Below are 23,760 nucleotides of genomic sequence, written 5' to 3'. Positions count from 1 at the left end.
TCATTTTTTGGTGAGTTTTAGGTATAAAAACGAAATCTTTATATCCATACTAATATTGAGATGTAAAGTTTGCGGTGTTGTTGGGGGTAAACTCTGGATTTACTAAATTGATTTTGAAAATTATTCTACCACGTGATTTGTCGGCTTCCGTGGCGCAGTGTTAGGCGCGGTGAATTCACAAGACGGAGGCCCTGGGCTCGATCCCCGGCTGCGCTGATTGAGGTTTTCTAAATTGGTCCAGGTCTGGCTGGTGGGAGGCTTCGGCCGTGGCTAGTTACCACCCTACCGGTAAAGACGTACCGCCAGCGATGCCGGTACGATGCCGTGTAGAAACCAAAAGGGGTGTGGATTTTCACCCTCCTCCTAACAAGTTAGCTCGCTTCCATCTTAGATTGCATCATCACTTACCATCAGGTGAGATTGTAGTCAAAGGCTAACTTGGTGGTAAGGTGAGGAAACCTTTATACCTACTTAAGAAATTTTCTTGATTCTATAGGGTTTGTGAAGTCTGCCAATCTGCATTGTGCCAGCGTGGTGGACTAAGATCTAACCCTTCTCATTCTAAGAGGTGACTCGTGCTCAGCATTGTGCCGAATATGGGCTGTTAATAATGAATGATAATGATCGGGACCGACGGAATACTCTATCTACTGGTTGTAACACTACCAACTTTCCAAATTAACTATAACTAAGAATTTAAGTTGCTTGCAAAATTGTTCGTTCTACAAATATAAACAACTTACTTACCTATTATTAAATAATAATAGGTACCAAATATTATAAAATAGGCATGTTAACTAGGAACTATTAATTTTAAATTAAATGGACCGAATAAACAATATAGGTACTTACTTACCTGTAAGTATGTATATATTTTTATAAAGTAATATTATAAATAAGATAGATTTGATTGTTTGTTTGCACTGAAAATGCTCTGAAACTTCTGGACCGATTTGAAAAATTCTTTCATTGAAATCTACATTATCAGCAAGTAACGTGGGTGGGTAATATATTATCTACCCCTGTTCCCACGGTAACGGGAGCTACGAAACTGCATAAAATATAAAAAAGCACCTTTTTAGCCTGAAGTAAAACTTCTTTAGCTTATATAATGATTTATTTATTTTGCTATCATCCGCGAAAATTCGGCGAACCCATGCGACAACGTCACCCAGGTCCGACAAAATACTCTCTACGTAGATGTTGACTCTTACAACTACGGAGATGTTGACTCTTACAACGTGCAATTGCAACTTTGCAATTGCACGTTGTAGAGTCAACATCTCCTGAGGATGCTCCGGTTTCGGGGTGAAACGTACGTAGAGAGTATTTTGTCGGACCTGGGTGACGTTGTCGCATGGGTTCGCCGAATTTTCGCGGATGATAGCAAAATAAATAAATCATTATATAATCATGATGAACTTCCGCAAAGTAACGCCTGGTTCTATCCAATACTTCTTTAGCTCTTCTTGTCAGCGACCGTTCGCCTCGCCCGATTACATTTTTCGTAACGCATTTGCCAGCTTACTTTCCAAGTCAATAAAAGCGTATTATTAATTTTCAAATCACAAATAGCAATTTTTTCCAAAAAGTATTTTATATTGGTCCGAGTTGTTGCAAGCAAATAAAAGAAAAGGATCCACAGATTTTAATACGACTTTTCAAGATCAACCGATACTATAGACTGGATACCGCCCGCGAGATCTCCCTAGGGCCCAAAACGACGAATAGGTATAAAATATTTTGACACTCCATATGTCACAGTGATGGATCGCTGTCAAATGACATTTATACAATTGATTTTGTGATTTGATACGCTACCTACACTTAGATTACTATGGAGGATAAACTAAAATTCCTTTATGGTATTTGACTTTTTTTTAAAGTAAACTAGCTGAAGCCCCGCGGCTTAACCCGCGTAGTTCCCGTTCCCGTGAGAATACGGGGATAAATTATAGCCTATGATACTCTCAAGTAACGTGGTTTTCTAGTGGTAAAAGAGTTTTTAAATCGGTTCAGCATATTTAGAGATTTACAACAATACCTACCACAAACTTTACCTCTTTATAGTATTAGTTTGAATATAGGTAAAAGTATGCTTATACTAGACCAATTTTGACAGAAAGAAGTGACAGTGTATTTGCGATTATTATTTTGGAGATACACAGAAATTGGAAGCGCTGCCGTGGGTTAAAAAGTCCCATACAAAATATTACACAATTATGACGTCACAAATACATAAAATCGTTGTAAGCTCAAACAAAAATTGCCTGAAAATTTCCCTACAAGATTACCGCTTGATTTTAAATATCTTTGTTACCATTTTTGCAAAAGTCCTCAACGCGAGCGCGTTGAAGTCTTTTGTATGGCGTCCATTTGAAATAAAAATTTAATTCATATAAATTGTTAACTAAAAGTTAACTTTAAGGGACGTTTTATTCTAATAACTCAGTAGGTATCTGTTCCTACATACCTATTCGTACTTCAGAGTAAGTCTGTATTTATGTCTTATTAAAGAAAATTCCAAACGTCACTAACCCTATCGTCCATTTTGTGACGTCACGATAATACTTGATATCATTAAATGAATAAACATCAAACTAATGAATAAGTAAACCGTTTGGTTAAGGTTTAGTGTTTAAGGGCTCACGTGACGTCACGAGACAGATAAATTAAAGACCATCATAATCGACAGTGCTTAAGTTCGTATTGTCAAAAAATAAAAATATAAACATACATGAAAAATTCAAAATGCGATTTTTTTTCAATCTAGTAGAACGATAATGAACAATTTAAGACTATTATAAAAAGTGTCAACTATAGCTCGTGCGCTGTAGCATGGTGCGGGTGACAGTTCATTTCACTCGTGAAAGTTTCACATAATATTTTCCGCGATTCACGATAATAGTATGTAGTATGTACTGCCTCATTGGTCCCATGGTTAGCTGGTTCAGCTACGGACAATGAGGTCCAGGGTTCGAATCCCGGGTCAGGCCAACAAAAACAAATTGGGATTTTTCTTACAAGGAAAATCATAATAGCAGCCTGGAGTTGGGAAGTTGGCGGTGTTAGTACACCCCCGTGCCTCGGAGAGCACGTTAAGCCGTCGGTCCTGCGCCTGATCTCTCACCGGTCGTGTCGGTGTGCCGTCCCATCGGATTTCGAGAGTGAGGGAAGAGAGAGTGCACCTGTGCTTGCGCATACACTTGTGCACTATAACATCTCCTGCGTACATGGTTAATCTCACCATGAGATTAGCCGCCGAAAAACATCACACAAACTGTAGCCTATTATCTGAAGATTTCTCCTACTATAATGAAGAAAGTCTGACCACGTCATACTAACTCCACTAGCAGGGCAATCTTGTAATAAAATTCCACCCATATCCTAAACGAACCCTTTGGACCTCTCAAGTTCAAGATTCCAGTTTAACCAACGGCGTTTTTTTTGTATACGAATTCATACCTTATACAGAAGACAATAAGTAATATATTCCATTGTGTTGGACGAGGTTTTCGAGTGGGCGGTTTAGATAAATTTTTGTATCATTATTTTTGGGTCCTCTTTCCAGAACAATAGTGGTGTGCCTTGTGGTTTGTGACTCGTTTTTGAGACGTTTTGAGGATGCGATGCCATTGTTTACATTTTTGAAAAATGTAAAAAAATATTGACCTATCAAACAACAAACATTTTTAACCGACTTCCCAAAAGGATGAGGTTCTACGCTCGGCTGTGTGTGTGATTTTTTTATGTATGTCCAGCGATATTTCCGTCATTTGTAAATTTTTGAAAATTCTTTTTTTTTTTGGATTTATTACAAGCTTTATTTTATATAGCAGACGTCTCGTGGTTTTACCCGCGTAGCTCCCGTTCCCGTGGAGATACATGGATAAAATATATCCTTTGTTACTCTCTGATAATGTAGCTTTCTACATGGTGAAAGAATTTTCATAATCTGTTCAGTAGAACCAGAAATTACCCCCTACAACCTCACAAAGTCAAAAAATTATCTTTATAATAATAGTGCGGAAAGCCCCGTGATAGCTTAGTGGAAATTACCTCTGCCTTCAATTAAGTACTCTAGCTTCGAATCTAGTCCGGGGCATGCACCTGCAACTTTTCAGTTGTGTGCATTTTAAGAAATTAAATATCACGTGTCTCAAACGGTGAAAGAAAAACATCGTAAGGAAACCTGCATACCAGAGAATTTTCTTAACTCTCTGCGTGTGTGAAGTCTGCCAATCCGCATTGGGCCAGCGTGGTGGATTTTTAGCCTAGCTCTTTTCGTTTTGGAGAGCAGAGTCGTGCTCAAAGGTGAGCCAATTATGCTAAAGCTGAAGAGTTTGTTTGCTTGAACGCGCCAATCTCGAGAACTACTGGTCCGATTTGAAAAATTCTTTCAATGTTAGATAACCCATTTATCGTGGAAGGCTATAGGCTATATATTATCCTACGGAAACGGGAACTGAGCGGGTGTAACCGCGCGGCGTCAGCTAGTTAGAAAATATTCTTCGTAATACAAACTGATGACTTCCAGACACATCTCAACAATTTCTATTAATACAAAATACATGCCGTCTATTTCAATTGGTGAGACAATTGACTTTAATTTCCCTGAAAAATACCGCCATCTTGATATCCGATGACGCTGTCTCGCTCACACTTGTGGCGATCGATCGGTTCGCTGTCCCGTTTGCGCAATGTATTGCTAGGGCGACGATCATTTTGCTAGGATTAACAGATTAATGCCATTAAAAACAACACTTGTAAAATATAGCAATTCTCGCAACTCAGTTGTTCTACCGTAAAAAAGTTGTGAGATCCATGTAATACCAAGTCGGTTACTTTATTCAGTCCCTAATTAAGGGAGCTCCTGTCTCGAGTTATTGCGTAATTAGCTAATCTAACAACATATTTTAGTGGCCATATCAATATTAAAAATCTTTTATATCACACTTCACATCACATCACACTAATATTATAAAGGCTAAAGTTTGTGTATAAGTGTAAAAGTGTGTGAGTATGTTTGTTCATCCTTTGCGCTACGGCTAATGAAGCGATTTGGCTGAATAGAAAAAGATTTTACTCTGTATTAACACCTAGGCTACTTTTAATCCCGGAAAGTTCCATGGTTCCCGCTTGATTTGTGAAAAACTGAAATCCACGCGGACGAAGTCGCGGGCGTCCGCTAAATAAATAAATAAAATAAAAAGAAATCTACATAGCTTTTATATTTTAGTGAGATTTGTTTAATTTATATTTCATTTAAGAAATTAAATATCACATGTTTCAAACGGTGAGGGAAAAACATCGTAAGGAAATCTGCATATCTGAGAATTTTCATAATTCTTTATGTACGTAAGAATCCAGCGTGGTGGACTATTGGCCTAACCCCTCTCATTCTGAAAGGAGACTCGTGCTCAGTAGTGATCTGAATATGGGTTGATATTGATGATATTTCATTGCTTGAATTGATATCGTAGCATGACATTGTTGCTCAATAAGCTGTATCTATCTTCTTTCTTTAAGTGAAATTTCGAAAAAAATTAGGTTTAGTCGTTTCAATGAACAAACCCCGGTTAAACAAACAGATAGACAGACAAAGCATCTGAGTAAACTGTTGTTTTGAAATCGCGGACATACACTTTTTACGCGTTTTATATTAGCTTCACTTGTAACTAAGAAAATCTTAGAATCTCAATTCGACCCACTTCCTAGTCTTCGATTAGGATGAAATTTTGCACACGCTCTGAGCTCTCAAAAATTCAAAATTAATTTAATACAAGTAGGCTCAGTTTACAAGCACTTTTGACATGTCAGTTGACTATTGCTAAAGATTCTACCACCAGTTCGGAAGGCAGGTTCTGCTGAGAAGATACCGGCAAGAAAACGTCATTACAAATGATATGGATTACAAATGAAAGGGTTTTTTGTCAGGAATACGAAAAAATTGTCACGTGAATTAAATCCAATATTTGTAATTTTTAAATGTGTGCTAAAAGCGCGTTTTTTAGTTTTTTTTTAACTATTTATTCACACTGTATATATGTTGTATGATTGTGGGTAAGTAATATATACTCAAACAATTATATAAATTGTAAAATTTGCGCGCCATTTATATGGCAATACACTGTGACTTTATATTTTGAATGGCCATCTTGTATATTTATTAAGTGTATTAAGGCAAATAAAGTTCATTTCATTTCATTTCATTTCATTTCACTGATGTAACTATAATATTCATGATGATGGCATTCCTAGACTATTCTATTTTGTGGTCACCCCAATCTTTTTGTGCTCCAATAAATTATTACTCGCCAGAGCCAGACAGCGATATCCTTTGTCTCTGTCGCACGCTTTGAGATGCCGCCGTGGGATAGGAAATTACGACGGGCTGAGATTTTTGAATGCTATTGGTTATTTTTTTTTTTAATTTTCGGAAAGGATACTTAGTAATTTGAAACGTTTTTTCTTCTGTATATTATATTATGTCTTTGTTTTGTTACTTATGTTTTTTACATAACGTTTACTAAATATATGATGTATTACATGATTTATTGGATACATAACGTATCATTTCGGTGGGGTTACTTAGTAGCTAAGTAACACCATCACACTAATATTATAAAGACGAATGTTTGTGTGAAAGTATGTTTGTTCCACTTTTACGCTGCGGCTACTGAAGCGATTTGGCTGAAATTTGTAATGGAAATAGATTTTACTCTGGATTAACACATAGGCTACTTTTCATCCCGGAAAAATCCATGGTTCCCGCGGTATTTGTGAAATCCTGAATTCCACGCGGACGAAGTCGCGGACGTCCGCTAGTAAGATAATGTGATGTTAAAATATTGTACGATTTTATTTTACGAGCACTTTTTTTACACGCTTTATATCAGCTTGACCTGTAACTATGAATGTAAGAAAATCTTGGAATCTCAATTTGACCCACTTCCCGGTCTTCGATTAGAATGAAATTTTGCACACGCTCTGAGCTCTCAAAAATTCTAAATTAATTTATTACAAGTAGGCTCAGTTTACAAGCACTTTTGACACGTCAGTTGACTATTTGTAAAGATTCTACCACCGGTTCGGAAGGCAGGTTCTGCTGAGAAGATACCGGCAAGAAACTCAACAGTTGCTCTTTTAAAAAAACCATACAATATTAATTACCTAATTTACAATTGATGACAACATTACAATTTCTTATAGTTTTACTTCCTGAAGGTGGAAGCTGATCCAACGGCCTCCAAGTATCTTTATCATTAAGGAACTCATGACAATACATGACTATACTAATAGCATTAACAACTGAGTCTTAGGGCCATAAATCATTTCTCTATATCTATCTCGCTTGCACTTATGGGTCTTATGGAGACGTCTAGTGAAGGGTGTAACAATGAAAGACATATTATCGATAAGTAAAGTTTATTATCGTATCTTGTTCACAAAATTAAAAAAATTAACAATATTTGATTTAATATAATACATATTTCATATTATATAATTATTAACTAAATAAAATTAATCTTCATCTGAGTCTTCATCATCAGAATCTTCGTCTTCTGCCAAATTTATTATATATTAGTATCCATAGTGCGCAACGAGTAACACATGAATGTATTTATTTAATTGCAGTAAACACATTTATAGCAAAAAAAATACGCAATGCAATTACATTAGAAACCGACCAATCAGAATCGTCCAAATCATTATTGACTCATCATTAGCACGTGCGCAGGTAGCCGTTTATCGATAATTAGGGTGCGCAGGTAGGCGCGCTGCACATTCCTATCTTTTTTGACTTTTATGACCGGACGACTCAGATGATAATGCGCATACTATAGCTAAAAAACGTCATTACAAATCCAATATGGCGGCCTATCCAAGATGGCGGGCTGGCTGTTTGAAATCCACCCCCATGATATGGGTATCAAATGAAAGGCTTTGCTGTCACGAATAGGTACGAAAAAATAATCACGTGACTTAAATCTAATATTTGTAATTTTTTTTTTAAAAAAAGTACGTTTTTTAGTTTTTTAAACTACTTCAAGTTATTACCTATGTTGTAGTACATAATGATATGCGGTAAGTTGAAAATTACAGCCGAGGCGATATTGCAGCTCGAGCCGAAGGCAAGAGCTACAGTAAGGAAGCAGAGATTGTAATTATCAAAGCGCACGTATGTCATACGACGTTTTATAACACATTTGCGAGGAAACACACTTTGAACACACTTTCTGAAAATGAATTTGCATCTTTGTTTTCCATATGATGTCATTTTGATACGCTTGTCATTTTCGCATAGATAGTGAACTGCGTGCGTTTTTTTAGGCAAATGCAACAAAAACAGCCAGTATTACTAATTAAGTGGATTAATATGTTTGTGTTCTGTTACAGATAAATGGTTGTCATTTATTGTCAAAATTATTAAAATTAAAGAATTAAATGTTCATTTATTATATTTTATTTTACAAAGTTAATTCTATTCATAAAATGTTGAGCACTATTTCTAACATAAAAACTCTTTACTGAGATTTAAAAAAGTACTGTTCGTTTTTTGACGGATGATAAAGGTTTCATATTACATTACGGCACATGTGCGTAATGAGATACATTACGATATTGAAATTAGTGAAATAAGCGATACTTTACGAGCAAATGTGTAAAAAAACATTATTATTTTGTAGCCTAAATGTACAATGCTGACAAGAGGTTACACGACGCGTAACAAAAATGGTTACCTAACCCGACTCCTAAACCGGCGCAACACAGACTCAGCCTTGACAATGACTGCACGAAAGTGAAGTCGATACGATCTATAGATCATTGATCTATACTGTACGAACATTATTTGTATTCTTGCACCTAAACAAATTTATTTTGGATTAGGCTTGTAATTTGGAAATGGCATCGTTTTTTTTGAACGGTGAAGGAAAATATCGTGAGGAAACCTGCAGAGAATTTTCTTAATTCTCTGCGTGTGTGAAGGCTGCCAATCTGCATTGGGTCAGCGTGGTGGACTATTGGCCTAACCCCTCGCATTCTGAGAGGAGACTCGAAATCAGCAGTGAGTCAAATATGGGTTGATAATGATGATGATCATTTTTTTAAATTCAATAGGCTAGTTGACACTTTTTTAAAGGTTTTAAATTGTTCATTATTTGATGCTATGCCGACTGGTGGGAGGCTTCGGCTGTGGCTAGTTACCGTACCGGCAAAGACGTACCGCCAAGCGATTTGGCGTTCCGGTACTATTTCGTGTAGAAACCGAAAGAAGTGTGGATTTTCAGCCTACTCCTAACAAGTTGCTCGCTTCCATATTAGATTGCATCATCACTGACTATCAGGTGAGATTGTAGTCAAGGGCTAACTTGTAAAGAATAAATAACTTTAAATAGTTTAAAAAACTAAAATACACGCTTTCAGCACGCACGTTCCTTTATTTCTTTAATCGGTCTGGATCGAAAATAGATATTTTTAAAGGCTTCCCGGGTGGTCTCATAGTCATCAGTTCAGTAACCCGTGATGAAATCCTGAAAAAATCAAGGAAACTCTTCAAACGTTTACGTGAATACAAAAAATCGGTTGTCTGTAAAATCGGCTTACTGACGATAGTTGAACGTGACAACGTCATAAGAAAATACTGATGGAATGGTTGCATTTCTCAAAAGAAAATGTTCGTTTTTCTATAATACTGTTTCATAATCTTCATAGACCAGAATATACTTTTTTTACAAGAAATAATTCTTGTAAAAAAATTTGCAACCCTAGAGCGAGGGAACGTCTCATGACGTTATCTTTTTTCGAGTGTGCAGCCGGCTCCATCGAATTATAAGTCGTTGTCACGTCAAAAAATTAGTTATTGCTTCTAATATTATTTCTATTTCTAGTTAAAATTTCCTCTTTGGCGTATTGTGTTAAAAAATACAATTAGTTAGAATCGTTTCTATGAGTAGAAACGGAGTTTTTATTTAACTGGGTAATACGTAACCTTGGTAGAGTCTATGGATCAATGATCTATAATTAAACTTTGTACTTATCTTCATGTTATTATGTCATACTCTATCTTGAGTTCTGATCAATAAAATTGACATTAATAAGTATTTAACTGTGCTAACCAATGAGGTGATGTTGTCAAGTTGAATAATTAAAAGCGAAGCTTAAGGAATATTAAGGACTAGCTGACGCCGCGCGGTTTCACCCGCGTGGTTCCCGTTCCTGTAAGAAAATATAGCCTATAACCTTCTTCGATCGGAGTCGGACCAGTAGTTCCTGAGATAAGCGCGTTCAATCAAACAAACAAACAAACTCTTCAGCTTTATAATATTTTGCTATCATCCGCGAAAAGCCGACCAACCCATGCGATAACGTCACCCAGGTCCGACAAAATACTCTCTATGTACGTTTCACCCCGAAACCGGAGCATCCTCAGGAGTTGTTGACTCTACAACGTGCAATTGCAAAAATAAATAAGATTAAAAAATTTCAAAATCTTTTATCGTAATTAGATAAAAATTCATACAGTTTTAGTTTCCTTACATTAATCAATATATGAACTATAAACATAAACGCACAAATAACGAAGATATTTGTAATTTCGTTAGAACGCACATACAAATGTAACGATCTTTATCAACGACGTCATTTATTCGTTTTCCAGGGATTCGTGGCAGCGCCGCAAATCTGACCCTTTAAATCCCTGTAGCTCCGAAAGTAATGATCGCAGATACCCTGTTACTTTTACAAAATTGCTTTACTATTAGCATACTCTTAATTTATATGCAATAAAAAAAACTGTCATCATCCCTATTGTTAAAATACTAAGCCTACGTGAAATAAATTAATTTTCAAAATTATTTACAGTAATGCCAACTAACGAATCAACACAATTCCGCGTTGACCATAGGTATACTATGTACACATTTAGACACGGCATGACTAATTTTTCCTTATTTATAAACCTATTTCATTCTCGCCGATTGGTCAAGCGTGAAGGACAAACCAATATGGCGACGCGGTTTTTTTTTTTGTTTTTTTTTTCTCCCGGACGGCGGGATAATCGATTTAATTTGATGCGTTTTTTGTTCGTTGTATACTCATTTGGAATGAAAATTGTTTGGGTAGGTACAGGTAGGTGTATATTTAACTTAGCCGACGCCCCGCGTAGCTCCCGTTCCCGTGAGAATACAGAGATAAAATATAGCCTAAGACACTCCCAAATAACGTTGTTTTCTGGTGAGAAAACAATTTCTAAAATCGGTTCAGTAGATCCAGAGACTATCCCTCTACAATATCACAAATTTACATAAACTAGCGCCCCCGATTTCGTCCGCCCTCAGACCTCTTTAATCCAGCCCTTACAGTAGTATCGCTGTACAAATGGAGTAACTTCTCCCGTTTTCCCAACATTTCCCTTCACTGCTTTGCTCCTATTGATCGTAGCGTGATGAAAAGTATACTATAACCTGCCCAGGAGTATGAAGAATAATTGTACCAAGTTTCTTTAAAATGCGTCGAGTAGTTTTTGTTTCTGTAACGATCATACAGACAGACAGACAAAAATTTTGCTGATTGCATTTTTGACATCAGTAAGTATCGATCACTAATCACCCGCTGATAGTTATTTTGGAAATATATTTCATGTACAGAATTGACCTCTCTACAGATTTATTATAAGTATAGGTTACTAGTCGACCGCCCGTGGTTTCGCCCGCGTTTTATATTTTCTAATTTAACTCTCATGAGCTAATTTAGAAAATATAAAATCCCAATCTGACTCGTACTGAAGTCGAACCCAAGACCTCTCAGCACTACCAATGCCAGGTCATCATCAGGTGTCAGTCATTGCAGAAAAAAAAATCTCTAATGATCATAATCAGTGGGTGCAGGTAAATCTTATCGAAGTGACCATAGCATTAACGCGTAGAAATGTCAACTTGAAAAAAAAATACCAAAAAAGGTGTGAAAAAAAAATTTGGTCAACCACAGTGGCAATTGTTGGCAGCACAATACCGGGTTTTGGGTTAATCCTTTTATTGTTTAGCTTTTTTTTTGTTAACGGTACTTTTAAGTTTTAAGATGACGTTTTTGAAGGATTTATGGTTTTGCTACTTGATAATTATAATGCTTTGGTAATGGCGAAATAGTAGAAGAAAAAAAAATCGTCTAGAGATGTACTTTTTTGACGGCCTCCGTGGCGCAGTGGTATGCGCGGTGGATTTATAAAACGGAGGTCCTGGGTTCGATCCCCGACTGGGCAGATTGAGATTTTCTTAATTGGTCTAGGTCTGGCTGGTTGGCCTGCCGACAAAGACGTGCCGCCAAGCGATTTAGCGTTCCGGTACGATGTGTAGAAACCGAAAGGAGTGTGGATCTTCCTCCTAACAAGTTAGCCTGCTTCCATCTTAGACTGCATCATCACTTACCATCAGGTGAGATTGTAGTCAAGGGCTAACTTTTAAAAAAAAAACGTACGTCAATTCTGCCAAAGTCTTCAATTGGCCTAACGCCTCTCATTCTTAGGAGACTCGAGCTCAGCACTGAGCCGTACATGGGTTGATAATGATGATAGTTAACTAACTAACTGCTAATATGCATACTACTGTACCAACGAGGGATTTGAAATGACTGCCTGCATCCATTAAAAGTTTAAAGCCAAAACAAAATACCCGTATCCCTTTAAAACTTACACGAAAACGTAATAAACCAATAATTATCAACGCACCGCAGTACGGTCACCAAAAACGTTAATCCTTTTAACTTTTCAAAAGGCTTAGGGTGTTAAGCCTCAAGTAATAATGAATAGGTGGCCAAAGTCGCCCGGTAGTCGACACAAAACGATTTAATTGACAATGTCGCCTCTTTTTTTTATTCTTTACAAGATAGCCCTTGACTACAATCTCACCTGATGGTAAGTGATGATGCAGTCTAAGATGGAAGCGGGCTAACTTGTTAGGAGGTGGATGAAAATCCACACCCCTTTCGGTTTTTACACGGCATCGTACCGGAACGCTAAGTCGCTTGGCGGTACGTCTTGTTGGTAGTGTAACTAGCCAGCCTGACCTGGACTATTAAGAAAACCTCAATCGGCCCAGCCGGGGATCGAACCCAGGACGTCCGTTTTGTAAATCCACCGTGCATACCACTGCGTCACGAGGCCGTCAAACTGTTTACAACTGTTTGTTTATAGCTTTTATTTTAACTTGCCAACAGTCTCGTTAGCCGACATAGCTCAGTAGATATTAACTCTGCTTTTCATTTGGAGAGCATAGGTTCTCCTACGGAGCATCTCCAACTTTTCAGTTGTATGCATTTTAAGAAATAGGGATGACAGTTTTTTTTTTTCAATTGTATATAAATTAGAAGTACGCTAATAGTAAAGCAATTTTGTAAAAGTAACAGGGTATCTGCGATCATTACTTTCGGAGCTACAGGGATTTAAAGGGTCAGATTTGAGGCGCTGCCGCAGATCCCTGAAATACGCTCCTTACAGAACGGTACGATTTAATGACGTCGTAGGTGCATAATGATCTTTAAATTTGTATGGGCGGTCAAACAAAATTACTAATGTTTTTGTTATTTGTGCGTTCATGTTTATAGTTCTTTATTTCTTTTCTTTATAACTTGAAAGTCGCAATTTTTTTCAGGTGAATACGTACTCCAGGGTGAGCTGCCGCGCGACCTGGTGACCGAGGAGCGCTTCGACCTGCTGGAAGAGGCTCTCCAGCTCGTCGAGCTTGGGGACGAGGCTGACACCAAGGATGAACAGACTCAGGTAATTAACACACAATACAGGACTAGTGGACGCCCGAGACTTCGTCCGCTCTTAAATATCCTTAATCCAACCCTCTTGCAAAATCCGTTCTTAGCGGACGTCTATTAACTGTAAACTACCTCTCTGCCAAATTTCATCTTTGTGCGTCAGGTGGTTTTCGAGATTTGACCATAAATAGCATGTTACACTCTACAGGCTGTTAACTCACATCGAACAAACTAAAATAATGAAACTTATGTTAACCAAACATTTTGGGCCCAGAAAAAGGATACATACATAACATAAATTATAGCCTATAAAGTCAATGGCGAAAAATCCTTTATTTTATATTAAGTCAACAAAAATATAGTTGTTAATGATTTTTTAATGTGTGTGTGTAGGTACTTTCACACATCTAAACCAATCTAAAACTGCTATAACTCGTGTATGTCTGAAAAGTGATATTTATTGTTCTGTAAATTACGGTAAGAACCTAGGTTATTTTTATTGCATTTGCAGAAAATTTGCCCTACCTAATGGAAAGTATGGAAAACCATCGACTGTAAGCAGAGCAACACTTTGCTAGGGACACAATGTACCATCACCCTGAGGTCTCTCAATCCGACTGATACTTCTAGAAAAAACATACAAACAAACTCTTCTTACAATTAGTATAGATCCTTGTAGATATAACTTAGTCTTAGACCATTTAAATAACAGGACCTGCCTCGCTAATCGTTACCTCTCTGGCAAAGATCAAAAATCTGTGATCTAACGCGTTTATAAAAACTGTTGCTATAGAATCGATGTTTCATTGTTTTCGTCGTGTAAAGAGCTCCCTAAAATGCCGGTTTTTGTAGTTAAATGGCATTAAAAACGGCCAAAAACTTGTAGTTTAGTAAAAGATGGAGTAACGTTTCATTTGAAAGTATTTAAACCTTAATTTTACCAAATTTGTTATAAAAAACAATTTGTAAAACAATCAATTCTTTTGACGAAACAAGCCAAACATCGATCAGTAATCGAATATTCTATGTATTTCATCTGTGGATAGTCGTAAGCAATGTGTTTGCTAGTCTGTGTAAAAATTACGCCTGTGTGCATAGCGAGTCAAATTTATAGTTGTGTGTGGTGTATGGACATAGAATATTTTTAATGATGTTAAATGATTTCGATGTGTGAGTTTACCTCGTCCCCCTCAAAAAACGACGGACAATTTTGTTCGTGAATTTGTGTGCGATGCATCTCCATTTTCTAATTCCTCTATGAACTTAGTGGATAGGCGCCGGTCACCGTGACGTCACAAGATGGCCGCCGCGTCATCGACATACAGCGTTTTCGGAGGCGCGTATTTTCTACCAAATTTTGAGGCTCACACTATTGATCTCTTCATTGAGATTATACAAATCCATATATGCGTCACGATGACGTCACAAAATGGACACCGTTGCGTCACAATATGGCGGTCGCGTCATCACCCATCAGCGCTTTTTAGTGCTCACATTTCAAACCGTGAGTTGGGTGTTGTGTAGATTCTCTCCTTTAAAAGTTACATGGTTATCTAAATACTTTTAAAAAATAAAATCCAAATATTGGATAGAAGCAGGCGTTACTTTGCGGAAGTTCATCATGAATATATATTAACTAGTAGTCGCCGCGCGGTTTCACCCGCGTGGTTGTCGTTCCTATAGGAATACGGGGATAAAATATAGCCCATAGCCTTCCTCGATAAATGGGCTATCTAACACTGAAATAATTTTCAGTGTTCGATAGCCCATTAGTTCCTGAGATTAGCGCGTTCAAACAAACAAACTCTTCAGCTTTATTATATTAGTATAGATTATAATCTATACTAATATTATAAATCTGAAGAGTTTGTTGGTTTGTTTGATTGAACGCACTAATCTCAGGAACTACTGGTCCGACTTGAAAAATTATTTCAGTGTTAGATAGCCCATTTATCGAGGAAGGCTATAGGCTATATATTATCCCCATATTCTTACGGGAACGGGAACCACGCGAGTGAAACCGCGCGGCGTCAGCTAGTTAATGTTATAAAGATATAAAGTTTGCGGTGTTGTAAGGGGTAATCTCTGAATCTACAGAACCGATTTTAATAAATCTTTAACCAATAGAAACCCACGCTATTTGCGAGTGTCAAAGGCTATGTTTTGGCTATGAAAAATACTTCTCATCAAAAAAGTTAAAAAGTAAAGCAATAAAGTAAGCAAAAAAACCGAAACAGTACTTGCAGACCGTTTCGATTTCTTTGATGAGACGCATAATGTTTTATTACGTATTCCCACGAATATACAATACATTTTCCATATAAAATATATGGAAAACGACGCGTAGCGCAATGCCCTAACGGAGCATCGCCCTATGTTCTATTTCTTTGCTTTGAAAGCATGGCAAGGAATGCTATGGATACATAATCATTAGCAACACATTTTCGGCTCACTATTGAAATCGAGTCTCCTCTCAGAATGAGAAGGGTTAGGCCAATAGTCCACCACACTGGCCCAATGTGGATACAGCTAGATAATTAAGAAAATTCTAAGGTATGCAGGTTTCCTCACGATGTTTTTTTTTCACCGTTTGAAACACGTGATATTTAATTTCTTAAAATGCACACAACTGAAAAGTTGGAGGTGCATGCCCCTGACCGGATTCGAACCTATGCCCTCCCTCCACTAGGCTATACTATACGTCTATTTTCATTATTTACGTAGTCTGGAGTACATTTTGACAGACAGTACGCGTCGGCCAGTTGTCCGTCACCGTGACGTCACAAAATGGCCGCCGTGTCATCACCAATCAGCACTTTCGTTAACTTTTAATTCGGTGATTTGCCACAGTTCACTCTCCGTCTGCAATGAGTTTTACTTTCGTTGTTATTCTTTTTATTTATTGAATAAGTAAGCTTTTAATTCGAATTAATATTATTTTCAAATAGCTGACGCCGCGCGGTTTCACTGGCGTGGTTCCCGTTCCCCTAGGAATACGGGGTCAATATATAGCTTATAGCCTTCCTCGATAAATGGGCTATATAACAGTGAAAGTATTTTTCAAATCGGACCAGTAGTTCCTGAGATTAGCGCGTTCAAACAAACTCTTCAGATTTATAATATTAGTATAGACTAGCTGATGCCGCGCGGTTTTACCCGCGTCGTTCCTTTTCCCGTAGGAATACGGGGATAATATATAGCCTATATATATAGCCTTCATCGATAAATGGGCTATCTAACTCCGAAAGAATTTTTCAAATCGGACCAGTAGTTCCTGAGATTAGCGCGTTCAAACAAACAAACTCTTCAGTTTTATAATATAGAAAATGAAAGAAAAGAATTTGAAAGCATACCTATCGTTTTTTATTTGTTTCTATTTCTTTTTAAGAGTGATCGGCTTTGTAAAAGTGTTGATTAGTTGTGATTTGAATGCGATCTCACTTCAGGAAAATCATTGGTTTCAATTGAATAAATAAGATAAATCAACACTAATATACAAAAAAATATGATTTTGTTTGTTCAGCTTTCACTCCTTAACCAATTCATCATCATCAAATCAGCCGATGGAGTTCACGGCAGGACATAGACCTTTTGTAGGGACTTCCAAACATCACGATACTGAGCCGCCTGCATCCTGCGAATACCTGCGATTCGCTTGATGTACCTAGTCAGTCCACCGGGTCGACCAACACTGCGCTTTCTAGTGCGGGGTCGCCATTCCATCTTGGGACCCCAACGTCCATCGGCTCTTCGAATTATGTCCCGCTCAATGCCACTTCAGCTTCGCAACACACTAAGCTATGTCAGTGACTGTGATTCGTCTGCGGATCTCCTCATAGTCTAGTACACATAAGAATTTTTAGCAGACTCAAAAGTCACTTCACAATATTTGTCAGGACAACCTAGTTAGGTTGTCAAACTGTAACCAAAATAAGACCCTAGAATGGCAGAGAATGACCTTGAGTGAAGTCACGCACTTGTGAACGATGTGTGTAGGGTTAAAGGTATGTACAAACACTCCCCTTTTCCACTCAAGTCACTCCCCCCGCCCACCCAAGTAACCCATAAAGAATTACACAACAAGAGATGTGGACGGCTCGAACGCCACGAGCACACTGAAGCCGACCGTACCGCAAGTCGTTGCAACGCGGCGATAACAGTATATTTAACCAGAGGATGCTGTAGTATGTGTGTCTCTCTCTTGCAGGCGGTAGAGGGCAGCAGTACGAGCGAGATGCTGCACCCGGCGATGCGGCATGTCCCGCATCACCCGCTCGCGCACTACCACAACCAGGTATGGACATTACTGTACTAGAATTTTATAGCAAACTAGCGACGCCCTTAGACCTCTTTAATCCGGCCCTGTCACAAAATCCGTGATCTATAAAGGTCGCCATTGACGGTCAATTATTCTCACGTTTCTGAAAAGCAAACGACAGTACACGCGGCATACTATACAAGTCATATGCGCAGTGGCCAACACACGATCAGTTATAGTCGTGGGTGCTACAGAAACGTGAGAATAATTGACCGTTTGTGGCTAGCATAAACTACCTCCCTGCCAAATTTTGTTTATGTGAAGCGGTTGTCGATATTTCATGACGAGTGGACCTTTCGCTTCAATGTTTCCCATAACTTGAATATGTTGACGAGTGTACTTATCCTTGCATTTTAAAACACGTAAAACTTGGCTACGTCATAATTATAAGGATGCGTATAAGGAACACATTTTAAGATCTATTTACAAAAGAAATATTATTTACCCCGAATATATGAATTTAAAAACACGTCATGTTCCTTGAACATTTTTAATTAATTTTCGGTAAAGAATATACCCCCAGGGTTCTGGGGAATACTCCCCAGAACCCTGTATTTATGAAAAGTCAAGTTGTACTGTTTGCAGAGACTAGCATTTCAATTACTAGAATTGTTTGAATGACTAGACTAGTTTTCATCCCGCACCCATGGGACGGGGATGAAATATAGCTTATGACATTTACAAATAACGTGGCTTTCTGGCAGTAAAAGTTTAAGAGAATTTTCAAAATTGGAATGAAATAGATTCAGCGATTACCCCCTACCACAAACTTTACCCCTTTATGATATTAGTATAGAAGAATAAGGGAAGATATTTGTTAATCCTCAATAAATAAAATCTTCACTTACAATGGTCAAGTGCGAGTCTATTTCGTATTAATAAAAAAAAAAACTCAAAATGTTGGCACCGCCGTGTGTGGGATTTGAACCTGCGACATTTGTATCATTTATCACGACTAACGCGACGTTTTTTTGTTTTTTTGGTTTTTTTTTTAATATTTTGATGTCCAAACCGACGGCTAACAATGTACGGTGTTGTTTGACGATAAACTTTTTTTTATTACATTCATGAGAAAGGAAATCAATTTGTAGTTTGCGGCGCCATTTTGATTATATCGATGCTATGATAGCTTTGGAGTTGTCATAGCCTAGTGGATATGACCTATGCCTTCGATTCGGAGGGTGTAGGTTCGAATCTGGTACGTGGCATGCACCTGTAACTTTTCAGTTATGTGCATTGAAATTAAATATCACGTGTCTCAGTGAAGGATGAACATCGTGAGCAAAACCTGAGAGTTTGTGTGTCATCATCATCATCATTATCACCCTATATTCGGCTCACTGCTGAGCTCGAGTCTCCTCTCAGAATGAGAGGGGTTAGACCAATAGTCCACCACGCTGGCCCAATGCGGATTGGCAGACTTCACACACGCAGAGAATTAGAAAATTCTCTGGTATGCAGGTTTCCTCACGATGTTTTCCTTCACCGTTTGGGACATGTGATATTTAATTTCTTATAATGCACACAACTGAAAAGTTGGAGGTGCATGCCCCGAACCGGATTCGAACCCACGCCCTCCGGAATCGGCCAATTAAGCCAGTGTGGAGGACTATTTGCCTAAACCCTGTCATTCTGATAGGAGACTCGTGCTCTACAGTGAGTATGGCTTGTTAATGATGAAGTTTTTAGTTGGTTTTTGGTTTTTTAAAATTTTCAATTTTTATGTATTTTTTTTATTATGTAGCGGACGCTGGAAGCTCCGTTCACTTTAAATTTTTCACTTGTAATTTTTACAAATCCCGCGGGAACTACTTATTTTCCTGGGGTAATAGTAGCTTTTACTCTGGTTTTGGAGTAATTTTTTCTTGTATAGAATTTTTAAACATAATAGAATCAGATGTGAGTCAGTGAGTTAGAAAAAAAAGGTGCTCGAAATTTTTCGACTCGCGCATGATTCAAGTGGGTCCTAAGCAAATAAAGACATTCCGTAATTTTGGGTATTTTTTATTTTATTTTTGTGGTAAATTGTTATTTATAGTGGTGGGGAAAAACGGTGAATTAATTATCGATAAAAATTATCCATATGAAATTAGATGTGTTTAATTGTGGCTTTAATCGGTCTACTTACAGACTTTCATTTAATTTTTTTTAAGCCGCCATTTTCTATAGACACTTTCCTACATTTATATGACATCGTGTCGATCGCGACCAACACACGATCAGTTTTATCGACTGTCAAGCTGTTAGCGTTGCAGGCATGTGAGATTGCTTGATCGTCAGTTGCTGACATTTTATGAACTATAAGTATTTTGGAGTTTACTCCTTAAAAATCGATTTTTCATATATAGCCCCCAGCATAAAAAAAATATTTGCGTAATATTAAAATAAATTAACGATTACATAAAATCATTTTACATAAAAAATAAAATGGAATTGGTAAAAACAAAAAGAAAAATTAGTTTAGCAAATCCAGTAAAACTAACTTGCGATATGTCCTTGGTGAGTCTATGTGGATGTCTATAGACCGACTAAGTGCGTTATATAATTTACAAAGCCTGGGCATAGTAGAATAGGCGCCAAAAACAGTTCTAGTGCGTTACCTCTGCTCATAGTCTGCCGACTGATTGCATGAGAAAAACAGAACAAAAATTGCTTGTTTTTTTATCGATACTACGTGTATCGATAACTGGACAGTACATCTCTACAAAGTTAAACTCTGCTACCGTTTTGTTCGACACACGTCGATCGTTCAAGTGTTGATGTTGTTGGCTTAAACAAACAGATGGTCCAAACGGATTAGACGACGGACTAAAGTTCGATGCTTGGTTTAATAATGGTTTTTTACTACAATTTTCGGATAGTAGATTGAAATAAATCAAACGCAGAACCGACGGCTTTATGGTATATTCCATTTTCCAAGATTTTTTTTGATGTAATAGAATGGTGTCTAGAAGAATGATAAAATAAATTTGAAAATTTTGAAAAACCCCCGAAGGGCATGAAATTGTTAATTACACTCTCGATCAAGTCATCAATATTCTCTTTCAGTGCGCCTTTCAGTTTTTACCCACGTGGTTCCCGTTCCCGTAGGAATACGGGCATAATATGAAGCCTATATCCTTCCTTGATAAATGGACTATTTAACACTGAAATAATTTTTCATATCGAGATTAGCGCGTTCAAGCAGACAAACAAAAAAACTCTTCAGTTTTATAATATTAGTATAGACATCTGATGTTTTATGCGAAATTGTCTCCATTTTATATTAAAAACAAAAAAACTATGAGTGCAATTTATCGTCCAAGTAATAGCATTACTAAGGGGAATTATAGGGTTTAATTTTCACATTTAATGTATATCGATAAATTGTATATTTTACAGTTAGTTAGGTATTGAGACACTGACTGCAGTGACTGATCGCTTCTAGCCACGCCCACCTATGCAAATACACTTTTGGCGCTAGTCTCAATGCTTGCTTTAATACTTTTACTTGGGAATAAGACGCCCGTAGGTTATAACATAATATATATTCCACAAATTAATAGTACATAAGTAATGGAGGCGGTGAAATAATAATATATAATTATAAGTATACTGTATAATTCATTCTGTTGTTTGGACATCAGCCGCTTGTGTGGAGAACTCAGGAGCCAGGCTGAATCGTGTCCTAAATTCGAAACATGCGATGAGACAGCCAGTCTTATGTAAAGTGAACTCCTTGGCTCGCCACACACTTAAAAAAGATAGGTATTTTGAAATCACAGACAGAAATCACACACTTCAATTAAATCTAATATATAAAATTCTCGTGTCGCGGTGTTCGACATTGAACTCCTCCGAAACGGCTCGACCTTTTTTCGATTTTGATGAAATTTTTTGTGCATATTTAGTAGGTCTGAGAATCGGCCAACATCTATTTTTCAAACCCCTAAATGTTAAGGGTAGTCCACCCCTAAATTTTTTTTTTATTTTTTAGGCAAAATTTTTTGTTTTTATGACACAGCATACAAAAATACATACAACCCTAAAATTTCACCCCTCTACGATCAACCCTTATATTTTATTTGTTAATTAAAAACTATACATACAAATGATTTGTAACTAAAACGTAGTCAATTTGAGCTTTATTGTTATTGTATAAAGTTCATATTAATAATAATTAGAAAACGGGGTAGGGTAGGGTAGGGGTAGGGTTGGGGTAGGAGTAGGGTAGAGGTAGGGTAGGGGTAGGGGTAGGGTAGGGGTAGGGTAGAGGTAGGGTAGGGTAGGGGTAGGGTAGCGGTAGTTGAAAGTTTACATCGAGTTTCACGCGGACGAAGTCGCGGGCATCCGCTAGTATATTATATGTAAGTAACTGGATAATAGTTTTATAAGAAAACCGTGAACATGAACCCTCCTTTATTAAAGTCGGTTACTCGAAATGATTTAACTCAAGTAAGGTAAGCTGTCATATAAATTGCAATAAGCGCCCTTTGCAGTGAGTCAGGTATTCAGGCACTGACTGCAGTGAGTGACCGCTCCAAGCCACGCCCACCTATGCAGCTGTCAGTCTGTCTGTTGTACGCTTTCTTGGTATTCACGCATAAACAAGCAAACAGATAGAAATTTAAAAAAAAACTGTGTTTTAGTAACGTTTAGTAACGTACTTGTTAGTAACTAGAAGCACTTGAGAAATATATTTTTAAATCACAGACAAACACTTCAATTTAATATATTATATGTATTGATACGCAACTGAATTAGTAGTGTCATAAGAAAATAGCCAACATGAACCCTCCTTTATTAAAGTTGGTTACTCAAAATGATTTAACTTAAGTTTTATTTTTAAATCACAGACAGACAAATCAATTTAATATAAACAACTGGATTAGTAGTTTTAAAACAAAACCGTAGACATTAAAACCTCCTTTATTAAATTCGATCATTTAAAACGAAGTTGGTTATTTAACTCAAGTAAAGTAAGCTGTCATATAAATTGCAATAAGCGCCCTTTGCAGTGAGTCAGGTATTCAAGCACTGACTGCAGTGAGTGACCGCTTCCAGCCACGCCCATCTATGCAAATACACTTGAGAAAGATATCTTGAATTCACAGACAGACACTTCAATTTAATATATTACATATATGTATTGATAAGTAAGTAATCGGATGATCTATACTAATATTATAAAGCTGAAGAGTTTGGTTTGTTTGATTAAACGCGCTAATCTCAGGAACTACTAGTTCGATTTGAAAAATTCTTTCAGTTTTAGATAGCCCATTTATCGAGGAAGGCTAAATGCTATATTTTATCCCCGTATTCCTACGGAAACGGGAACCACGCGAGTGAAACCGCGCGGCGTCTATTAGTTAATTTAATAAGAAAATCGCAGGCATGAAACCCTCCTTTATTAAAGTCGGTTACTCAAAATGATTTAACTAAAGCAAGGTACGCTGTCATATAAATTGCAATAAGCGCCCTTTGCAGTGAGTCAGGTATTCAGACACTGACTGCAGTGAGTGACCGCTTCCAGCCACGCCCACCTATGCAGCTGTCAGTCTGTCTGTTGTACGCTTTCTCGGTAACTCGTGATTTTGCATCGCGATCGATATATTTAAATGGATATCTTTTATGAAGTGCATAATGTAAATGCAGCATGATTGACTCTTTGATTAAGTTGGTGTTGGGTGCGCTAAAAT

General features: G+C 37.4%; 1 protein-coding gene across 8 annotated transcripts in view; it reads left to right on the top strand.

Moving 5' to 3' along the window:
* The window catches only part of LOC112048118 (segmentation protein cap'n'collar), a 163,617-nt gene that overhangs the window by 83,889 nt on the left and 55,968 nt on the right, over nucleotides 1–23,760 (top strand). For all 8 annotated transcript variants that reach the window (XM_052890174.1, XM_052890169.1, XM_052890167.1 and 5 more), the window contains exons 6-7: nucleotides 13,650–13,777; nucleotides 17,972–18,058. In XM_052890174.1, coding sequence (XP_052746134.1) covers nucleotides 13,650–13,777; nucleotides 17,972–18,058 — 215 coding nt within the window. The remainder of the gene's footprint in view (nucleotides 1–13,649; nucleotides 13,778–17,971; nucleotides 18,059–23,760) is intronic.

Source organism: Bicyclus anynana, chromosome 27, assembly GCF_947172395.1.
Source record: "Bicyclus anynana chromosome 27, ilBicAnyn1.1, whole genome shotgun sequence".
Classification (NCBI taxonomy): Eukaryota; Metazoa; Arthropoda; class Insecta; order Lepidoptera; family Nymphalidae; genus Bicyclus; species Bicyclus anynana.
Note: the sequence above shows the minus strand (reverse complement) of the source record. Positions and strands in the feature narration are given on the sequence as shown.